This window comes from Stigmatopora argus, chromosome 4 (assembly GCF_051989625.1).
Source record: "Stigmatopora argus isolate UIUO_Sarg chromosome 4, RoL_Sarg_1.0, whole genome shotgun sequence".
In the NCBI taxonomy this organism is placed as follows: Eukaryota; Metazoa; Chordata; class Actinopteri; order Syngnathiformes; family Syngnathidae; genus Stigmatopora; species Stigmatopora argus.
In genome coordinates this window covers 21,960,456-21,970,804 of record NC_135390.1, presented here as the reverse complement: position 1 = coordinate 21,970,804, position 10,349 = coordinate 21,960,456, and the positions used below count along the sequence as shown (strand labels likewise).

General features: G+C 46.2%; 1 protein-coding gene across 1 annotated transcript; it reads left to right on the top strand.

The window, feature by feature from the left end:
• Positions 1 to 329: 329 nt before the first annotated feature.
• On the top strand, positions 330 to 9,600 carry nes (nestin). Its single transcript, XM_077598883.1, has 4 exons — positions 330 to 1,394; positions 1,463 to 1,587; positions 4,528 to 4,586; positions 5,912 to 9,600. The coding sequence occupies exons 1-4, from the start codon at positions 579 to 581 to the stop codon at positions 9,598 to 9,600; spliced, it is 4,689 nt and encodes a 1,562-aa protein (XP_077455009.1). The 5' UTR covers positions 330 to 578.
• The last annotated feature ends 749 nt before the right edge of the window (positions 9,601 to 10,349 follow it).

The following is a 10,349-nucleotide window of genomic DNA, read 5'->3' as shown; positions in this document are numbered from 1 at the left end:
AATATACATCTATACTCTTCATTAGAATTTGATCCTAAAACAGAAAGTCGGCACTCATCATTTACTTTCCCGGGCCACACAAAATGATGCGGCGGGCCAGATTTGGCCCCCGGGCCGCCACTTTGACACACATGACTTAAATCGTTAAATATGTCGCCCCAAACAATGGAGTCATTCTGCTAATATGACATAAAATTACAACTTTAATCATCATTTTCCTAATCCTATTCTTTTCTTTCTTTCTTTGGACTTTAACGAGGAACTAAATGTGATTGGCTGCTTCCTACCTGTTGTGGAAAAATCTGTCCCCCCCCCCCCAATATATATTTCAACTGAGCCAAAAAGACCCGACCGTCCTTGAAGGCACCACAAGAAGCTTGCCATTGCATCGAAACAGTTAAAAGCAGAGCTGACTTCACCGCTTCCTTAAGCCCCGCCTTCTAAAAAAAAAGACCTCGTACGTCAGCCCCTCCCTCTCCCCCCTCCAGTCTCCTCCCCCTCTCCTTCATTAGCTCCCGCGGCCTCCCGACAGCCTCACTCGTCCTTTTCCGCTCCTTCCGTCCCAACCCGACCCCGCCATGGATCTTCGCGTCCCGTCTCGTTCCGGCCTGGTGTCCCGGGAGAAAGACCAGATGCTGGAACTCAACCGCCGTCTACGGACTTACCTGGGCCGGGTGGAGCACCTGGAGGAGGAGAACTCGCTTCTGGCCCAGGAGATCCGAGCTTGGCGGCACCACGGACGGCGCGGTGGAGGAACCTCCCCGGCGAGGAACTCGAAGGAAGACCTCGGTCGGGCCAGAGACGAGCTAGAAGAAGTCTGGAGACGGAGGACTCAGGCCCAGATGGAGGTCTGCCGGCTGACCCGGGAGATGGAGGCGGTGAAGCGGCGCTGGCAGATGGAGGCCCGGGCCAGAGAGGAGATTGGGGCGGAGATGGAGGTGAGCGCCAGGGAGCTGGAGGAGGAACTCGGGGCTCAGAACTGGCTCAGGAACAAGATGGAGCAGCTGGAAGGAGAAATGGCCCACCTCCTTCACAACCACGAGGTGGAAGTGGCCCACCTGGAGGTGGCGCGGGTCCGGTCGGCCCCGGCCCCGGCCCGCTTCGCCGCGACGACGCCAGACCTGCTTCAGCTGGAGAAGGAGCTCAGCCAGAGGGCCAACGTCGCCTGGCAGGAGACGGCGGAAGCCTACCAGGCTCAGCTGGACCGTCTCCAGGAGAGCCTGATGGAAAGCGAAGGCCGCTTGGACCAGACGGAGTGTCAGAAGAACCAGTTTCGGGCCCGGCTGGAGGCCCTGGAGGGGGAGCGTCTCGCCGAAGCCGACGCCCGGAGGCAACTGGAGGCGATGGAGGAGAAGCAGAGACGAGAACATGGTCAGCATCTACGTGGGCTTCAGGTAAATCAAGAAGAAAGCTTTGAAAGAGCTTCTCGGCGAGTGGTCTTAACGTCCCGTGTTGTGTTCAGGAGCATCTGAACGGTCTGGAGATGGAGAAGCAGAACTTGGCTCAGAAGTTGGAACTTCTACTGGAGGAGAACCGTGGCCTGTTCCAGCAGAAGATGTCTATGGGACTGGAGGTCGTCACTTACAGGTAAACGCAAATGTTAGCGCCGGCTAGTTAGCTCGCTCTCTTGTACATTGCAAATGAAATTTGGTTGTTTTCCTATTGATTTCAATGGGGAAGGCTACAATAATGCTAGTAAATAATAAATGATGTCCAAGTGATTTAATATATGATATTTTTGGACACACACTTAACACAATTGGTTTCTGAAGTGATAAAAAAAAAAAAGCAAAGCAAATTTGATGTTTATGGCAAATTGACTATTTTTTGTCATAAAAAGGGATTAAAAATGGAAATTAGCCCATGGCTACAATCTTACATTTTTACATAAATATGTTCATTCACATGAATATAAATATGTTCGTTGACATGTCCCTTATTAAATAAAAATACATAAAAAAACATCACCCCATTAAGTCTTGCGCCAACATTGAGGTCAAAGGTCACGCAATTTGCATCATGTAAGCCACAATATTAACATGGTGTGACCCCATGACCTAAAATATATTGACATAAGTGAACAACACTTATTTTTAGGATGACAAATCATTATTTTATCAAATGTAGAATGAATAAATACATTAAAAATCAATCAAATAATGCACTGTATAAATTAGGTTTTTTTTTTATTCCAAGATGATATGATATTGATTCTTTGGACAATTATTGAATTAGGTTTGGTTGAAGGATGTCCAAGTGATTTAATATGATATTTTTGACGCACACTTGACTCATAATTAAAAAAGAAAAAGAAACAATACACCCTGGTTAGGGCTTCAAATTTATTTTAAAACAATGTTTATTTGAGCTTTTTTTATATATTTTTAGATTTTACAAAATGATTTTTGAACTAAAAACACAGACAAAAAGGATTAAAAAATGACAATTATTGATTTAAAAGGGGGAAAATCGGGAAATTTAATATACATCTATACTCTTCATTTTAATTTCATCCTAAAACAGAAAGTCGGCACTCTTCATTTACTTTCCCGGGCCACACAAAATGATGCGGCGGGCCAGATTTGGCCCCCGGGCCGCCACTTTGACACATCTGCTTTAGATATTACTACATTAGTCTTTTGATATGCTTATAGCTGTAATATTCTACTTTGCGGTTTTTCGTTTATGGCGGCCATGTCTGGTATTCGATATTCGAGGGATTACTGTATTTATTTTTTGTGTACTCTTTGGCTAGTGCTACTTATTGCCCAAAAAGGACAGCATTTTGCTAACTGGCGTTCCTAATCCCGATACCATAAATCACCCGTCTTCCTTTTAGCCTGTCACCCGCACTAAAAATGAAGGATGAATCATCCCCGAGCGCGCGATCAAGTGCGATGGAGTCGCCCCAATCCGAACTGGGTGGTCTCCAGCGGGAGAACATTCTGGGCCGCAGCTGTTTAGACCTGAAAGTCACGTCCTTGAAGTCATCCCGCTTGGCGGAAGCGCTGACCTCACGCCATTGTGGAGCACTCAAGTGACCCCGCCCCCCTCGTTAAGGGGCCCCACCTCCCTCCAAGCGTTTTGACTTATCTTCGGCGTATTGACCTACGCTGCTCACGCATTTATGAGCTGTGGGATTTTGGAGGAACAGATCAGATAACATGCAACATGAGTCGATAACAATACAGTAATCCCTCCATTATCGTGGTTGATGTAGAGCAGACGTGGTCGCGATAAACGAAAAACAGCAAAGTAGGGTCACCCCTATTTCATTTTTTATTTTTATTTTTTACTTCAGGGCGGAGTCCTAGTAGCAAGCGGAGGAGGGGGGAGTGGCTTCCGCTTGCGAGTTTTTGCGGCGTGGATTTTCACATTTTTATGAACTTAAAAAAATATTTTTTTAGAATAAACTTTAAAAAAATATATATAATATATATATATATTTTTTATAATAATATTTTTTTTACTTCAGTGCGGAGTCCTAGTAGCAAGCGGAGGAGGGGAGTGGCTTCTGCTTGCGAGTTTTTGCGGCGTGGATTTTCACATTTTTATGAATTAAAAAAAAATAATAATAATAATAATAATATTTTTTTGTTACTTTAGTGCTGAGTCCTAGAAGCAAGCGGAAGAGAGGGGAGTGGTTTCTGCTTGCGAGTTTTTTTGGTGTGGATTTTCACATTTTTATGAACTTTAAAAAAATAATAATATATATTTTTTTAATATATTTTTTTTTACTTTAGTGCTGAGTCCTAGTAGCAAGCGGAAGAGAGGGGAGTGGCTTCTGTTTGCGAGTTTTTTTGGTGTGGATTTTCACATTTTTATGAACTTTAAAAAATAATAATATATTTGTTTTTAATAATAATATTTTTTTTACTCTAGTGCTGAGTCCTAGTAGCAAGCGGAAGAGAGGGGAGTGGCTTCTGCTTGCGAGTTTTCTTGGTGTGGATTTTCACATTTTTATGAATTAAAAAAAATATATATATTTTTTTTTTCTATAAAAAAACACAAAATGATGCGGGGCCCAGATTTGGCCCCCGGGCTTCCACTTTGACACATGTGTTTTAAACTATTAATTGAGCATTCCATCGCAACCAGTCACACTCATGTTCAACCAGCTAGCCTAGCATTGGCGTTTTGGGGATGTAGGAAGAAACGGGAGTACCCGTAGAAAACCCATGAGAACATGCAAACTCCACATAGTGAGAACCCACCTGGGATCGAATCCTTGAGCGCAGAACTGCGAGTCCGGGGCGCTAACAACTTCCCCACCGGGCTGCCTGAAGAAAAAAAAGATTAGATTTTATTAAAACAATGTAATATGATATCAAAGGAATAAATGAAGGCCTTGCTCACACCCCAGTTTAGGAATGTCTCCCTGCATTACATGACTAGCCTGTGAATTAGCACCGCATGGCCTGCTAATGATATCAGCTGTCTAGGTTCTTGACTTGGTCTTAAAATGATGACCACAACAACAACAACAACAATAACAAAATTTTCCTTTTCCTTCCCTGCTCTTTGCAGAGCTTTGCTGGACAGCGAGAACCTGCGACCAAGCGACTCCAGAAATATTTCCTTTCAAGGTGAATATTTAGATCAGGTGCACCAAATCTAATTTGGATTAAAAAATAATATATATATTAATAACATTTGAATGTGTCACAGATCCACGAAACAACATTTGCCGATGTCACCTGAGATAGCACGGCACGTGTCATTAGGATGTAGAAAAAAATAAAATAAATGAAAATAATCGATTGGATTGTTGAACTTGTCGCTAGGCAGAATTTGAGAATTTGTGTCGCAACATAATTGAATGGCCGTCATTCATTTTTGCCTCAAATAGATTGGACGCCTAGCATTGCCTTTGCTAGCCAAGCTATGCTAGCAATTATTTTATATTCAAGGGAGTGTACAGTAATTTAGTTATCACATTTTTTATTATGTTTTTTAAATAAAACTTGTCGCTAGGCAGAATTTGTCACAACAAAATTGAATGGCCGCCATTCATTTTTACCTCAAATTGATTGGATTTCCAATATTGCCTTTGCTAGCCAAGCTATGCTAGCAATTATTTTATGTTCAAGGGAGTATAGGGTAATTTATTTATCAATTTTAAAAAAAAATCATAAAACTTGTCGCTAGGCAAAATATTTTTGTAACAAAATTGATTGGCCGCCATTCATTTTTGCCTCAAATTGATTGGATGTCTAGCATTGCCTTCATTAGCCAAGTCAGGCTAGCAATTACTTGACATTCAAGGGAGTATACGGTAATTTTATCCTTTTTTTTATTTAAAAAATAAAATAAAACTTGTCGCTAGGCAGAATTTGTGTCGCAACAAAATTAAATGGGCACCATTCATTTTTGCCTCAAATAGATTGAATTATATATATTTTTGTATGAAACATGGTTCTGTTTCTAAAACAACACAACCTTTTCCTCATCATTGATTGGCCCTGCCCAGTCACCCAGTTATCTTTTTATGAGGCGCCATTTTGACTTTATGATTGTTAGCTTTAATACATTAAAGTGGTGGCTAAAAAGGCCATCCGTCATCATGACATCCCTCGTCTGAGGGACCATTCATAAAAAAACGCCCACTAACGTTACGCGGGTTTAGCTAATAGCTTTCCGCTAACGATTTTATTCAAATTGTGACTTGGACGGGAGGGTCGGTTGTCATCCGAGACGCGGCGGGGGAGGACGTCCCCAGAGCTCAAAGCGCCACGTGGCTTTCCCGTTAGAAAGGAAATGGCGATCAATACGGAGCATTAACATACGCCCTCTCGCAGGGGGGAGGCGGCTTTTAACCGTGGTCCCTCCCCCCCACGTAGAACCCGAGGCGTCCAAGTTAGAAGGTCATATTTTTACCATGGTGTATTGATCGCCTTTTCTTCTCTCCTAGACGCAAAGCCTTCACGAGGGAATTACCAAGCGCCTCGCCGCGAGGTCTGGAGACCACCGACGACATCTACCACGAGCACGAGGAGCAAGTTTTTGACCGTTGGCCAAGTTCAGAAAAATGAAGTCAAAACAACGGAGGCTGAAAAACAAGGTTCTTCTCGTAAAATGGAGGAGTTTCGAGAGAAGGAAGTGGTTGAGAAGGTGACCTACGCGAAGCCTCGATCTTCTCTAAGGGAAGAGGAACGTGAAGAACATCTCGCTGGAGGTGGGGAAGAGGGGCAAAACAGCTTTGAGCTCCAATTGGGAGCTCCAAAAAGTGAAGAGATGATGGTGGAAAACGAGAATGAGATGAAGAAGAGCCAAATGGAACCAAAAACAGATGTTCTGGAAATCGTGGGAGAATCCTTCAGTTCCTCGGTGGAATGCAATCAAGAGTCGCCAAGTGTTCTGATGGAGGAAAAAGCCATTGTTGACTTTGAACTGCAATTAGGAACTCCAAAAGGTGAAGAACTAGAGTCACCCATCATCCCAAATGAAAATGAGATCTATCTGAGAGAAGGAAACACCCAGGAACCGAAATCAGAACTTTTGGGAAGGATGGAAGATGCCTTCAGTACCTCAGCTGAGGGCGATCAAGAGTCGCTGGATGTTTCAGTCGTTGAAGAAGCAGATGTTGACCTTCAACTACAGTCTGCTTTACCTCCACTGAAGAAGGAACTGACATCAGACCTCTTGGAAACCTCCAGTTCCTGGCTCAAGAGCGATCAGGAACGGTCACCAGGAGTTCTGGTCGAGGAAAAAACAGCTGTCGGCTTTCAACTACAGTCGGAAGCTCCGCCTCCGATTGCGGAGACCGATGGAGACCCATCGAACGCCCAGGAACCAAACCAAGAACTCATGGAACGGCTAGAGGAGACCTTCACCGAGACGACGAGTCTCCCCACGGATGCGTGGATGGAGGACGGCGTGCAGGAGGCGAGTCCTGGAACGGAAACTTCACTGGAAACCACTCCAGAATCCAGAACCGGCAGTCTGTCTTCCCAGTCTGGTTTGACGGAGATAGGGCAGGAAGTGAGAAGGTCCACTTTGGAACCAACCGGGGCGGACGTCTTGTATCCGGATGGCGAAGACATGGACACGTGGGATAGCGTGATGGAAAAGAAAGTCCGGGTCGAGTCCAGCGAGCCGCAAACGGAGGCGGAGAGACGGTACGCGGAACCGGAGGAGGACATCTCGGCGAGAAGGTCCGAACCGAGCGGAGAAGAAGTCAAAAATGGAGAAGATGCCATTTGGCATGGCTGGGAAGAAGAAAGTCCGGCGCATGAGGACGGCGAAAACGTGGAGGACGCAGACGAGGACTCCCAAAATGTCTCGGTGTCGTGGAGGACGGAACTGGAGAGCGACAGTTACGCTCAGGAGAAGACGCTGGCCGACACGCGACCGCTCATCCGCTACACCAGCGACGAGACGGACGCCAACACGTTAGCCTCGCACGAGAGCGACGCCAGCGACGGCGAGCACGACGGCAAGGCCGGAGATGCGCTTGGACCTGGTTGGAGTGAGAGCAAGGCCAAGAACTTTGGAACCATGGAGGATCTTTGCGAGGAAGTAGAAGAAGAGGTGGCGGAATGGACATCTGGACCGAGGGGAGCGAGCGAGGAGCATTTGGGAGAACGGTCTGCCGACGTGGAAGACTTGGAGCTGGAGACGGATAGACTCGTGGTGGAGGAATTGGAGAAGCTTTCCACGGATGGCTACGTTTCCAGCTTTGCTCGAGCTTTGGAAAATGAGAGGGAAGTTATGGATTCTGACGTAGATGATCAGGAGAAGGAGGAAGATGAGGAGGAGGTTGAGGAGGTTGAGGAAAAGGAGGTCCAGGAGGAGGACCCTGAATGGATGAACATGGAAGGATCTGAAGTGCGAGTGGATCACGAAATGGACCTTCTGGATTCTGTGGAGCCTCAGGGGAGACGGGAGGAAGTCCAGGATGGATCAAGGAAGTTGGAAGAAGACATTGAAGAGGAATACCATCAGGAATTGGGCCATTTGGTGCAGGCTGAGGAGAAAGTCCAAGATGATCTTCAGACCAAAGACCAAGAAGTCCTGACCGAATCTGGAAACGTGTATGAGGAAGTAAAACGTCAATTTGGAGATGTTATGCAACCTCAGTTGCACATTTTGGATGTTGAGGAGAAGATCCAAGACGGAATAAAAAGCACGGAACAAGAGGAGCCCGACAAGGAAAACTTGACAGATCCAGAAGTCGGAGTAGAAGACAATCTTGACCTGGAGAATTCCATCCCACCTCAGTTGATGAATCCAGATTTCGAGAGCAAGGAGAAGGTGGAAGTGACTTTAAAATCAGGCACCAAGTCTGATCTCCAAGCAAAAGACCAGCCGGACCCTACGAGTTTTCAGCCTGACTCGGAGTCGATGGATGACGATCTGGAGAAGGTCCAGGAAGACCACTTGAAACAAGAAGAAGGAGAAGTGGCGTCCTCCACTGAATGGGATCTCCAGGTGGAAAGCAATCTGGAGATGCAGCCTCGGTCCGACTCTCCGACCGACGACTCGTCGGAAAAGAAAAAGGAGAAGGAGGTCCGAGATGAAATGATGACCAAGGAACAGCAAGAGGCAGATGAAGTCGACTCGCTGTCGTACACTGATCTGGATGTCCAAGTAGAAGACCTCCGAGATTTCGTCCTGCCTCAGGTGGAGTCTCCAGATGATGACACGGGCGAGATCCAGGATGAAATACTGACACAAGAAGAAGCACAGCAAGTTTTCCTCTTGTCTTCTGAGGAATCTCATGTCCTAGAGGAACACCAACCTACCTTCTGGCCTCAGTCTGACTCGGCAGATAACGAGAAGAAAGTCCAAGATGAGTTCGTGACCATTAAACGAGAAGAGAGCAACTGCAAAGATCTGAATCTGGATCTTGGAGATCTTGTCCAACCTCCATCGGACTCCCCAGATGACTTTTTGGAAGTCCAAGATGGACCGTCGAAGCAAGAAGACGCTACCAGGGGGAGCTTACCGGTCCGTGTAGATTCAGATCTCCAGGAAGGAGAAGATCTAGGCCTCGCAGAACCTCACTTGGAGACTCCAGACGATGGAGTTCTGGATGGTTCTAAATATCTGGAGAAGCAGGAACTAGATTTTTCAATGCTGTCTCATGATAGTCAAACCTTTGGTGAGTTCCTCAGTGGACCTGACCCGGCAGAAGAAAAAAATCAAGATCATGTGGAGGAACCAGAGTCTGAACCTCAAAATCAAGAAGGTCTCCATCTGGGCGAAGAACGGAACGTAGAGGACGTTGATGTGGACTATTCGGAAACTGAAGAAGAATCGGTTGATAGTCAAGTCGGTGAGGAAATCGGTGAGGGGGAACCCGTGGAGATCTCCGCGGAGGAAACCCTCATCTTTCCGGAGAAGGACTCCCCATCCAGAGTCCGCCAAACCAAGGGCAAGGAGAAGCGAGATTTCTGGGCCTCGTCTTTAGAAGCGGCCTCTGACGGCTCCGACGTGGCGTCCGCCGAAACGCCCGATGTTCACGACGTGGACTTCGGAACCGACCTCGGCTGGGAGAACACCCTCAACGGAGGCTCCGCCCACAGAGGCGCCGTCACGAAGCTGCATTCCCGAGATCTGGGAGTTGAGGGAGAATCCTGGTCTTCGGGGAACCAATAATCCGGCCCCCTGGGAATGCGGGCCTTCGTGAAAACCTAGCATTGGAGTCTTCGGAAACGTTGCTAATGTCGGCTAGCCATAAAAACAGGGTGTTCATATCCTTTGTATCCACTGGAGGGCGCAATTCCCCTTAAAAATCATTTTAAAAGATATCTGGCTCCTCTTTTAAATCGCCCTCCCGAAAAAATACACAGAGAGCGCCGCAATTTGTGTTATTTTTATCATTTTTATGGGTTTTTACAGTCCAAAAACAATGCACGTATCCCCCGAGAGCCCGCAATTGTTGTTTTTTATGGTTTTTATTGTTTTTAGTCTGAATTTAGATACAATTTTTGGTAACGCTAAAAAAAACTAAATGACGGCATTCTCATATGTACGTAAAGTTATCGCGATTGTGGCTTGGTCAGTGACGTCCAATTTTTTGAAGTGGGAAGGCTGGCAGTTAACGAACGAAATGGATGAGACGTCTACCAGTGATAAACGGCCATCTTGGTAGAGGCGACGTTACCACATTTTAGTCCCGTATCGGTTCCGGTACCAGAAGGTAATAGGCAGCGATGGAATGGTCGCTGCTAGCCCCTCCCTCCCAGTTCAAACAGATTGGACGTCTTTGATTGTCAATGGCAGGGAAAGTTGCGGAGTGAAAAATTGATGGTGGTAGCGCCACCTAATGGATTTCCAAGCCAAAAGTGATGTTCTTTGCAAACACCCGCGCACTGGTTTTGCCTCGCTAGCTCCGCCCATGCGCT

Coding starts and splice junctions, on each gene's coding strand:
- nes (XM_077598883.1), top strand. CDS start 579: ATGGATCTTCGCGTCCCGTCTCGTTCCGGCCTGGTGTCCCGGGAGAAA. Junction 1,395..1,462: donor AGCATCTACGTGGGCTTCAG/GTAAATCAAGAA, acceptor TGTTGTGTTCAG/GAGCATCTGAACGGTCTGGA. Junction 4,587..5,911: donor CAGAAATATTTCCTTTCAAG/GTGAATATTTAG, acceptor CTTCTCTCCTAG/ACGCAAAGCCTTCACGAGGG.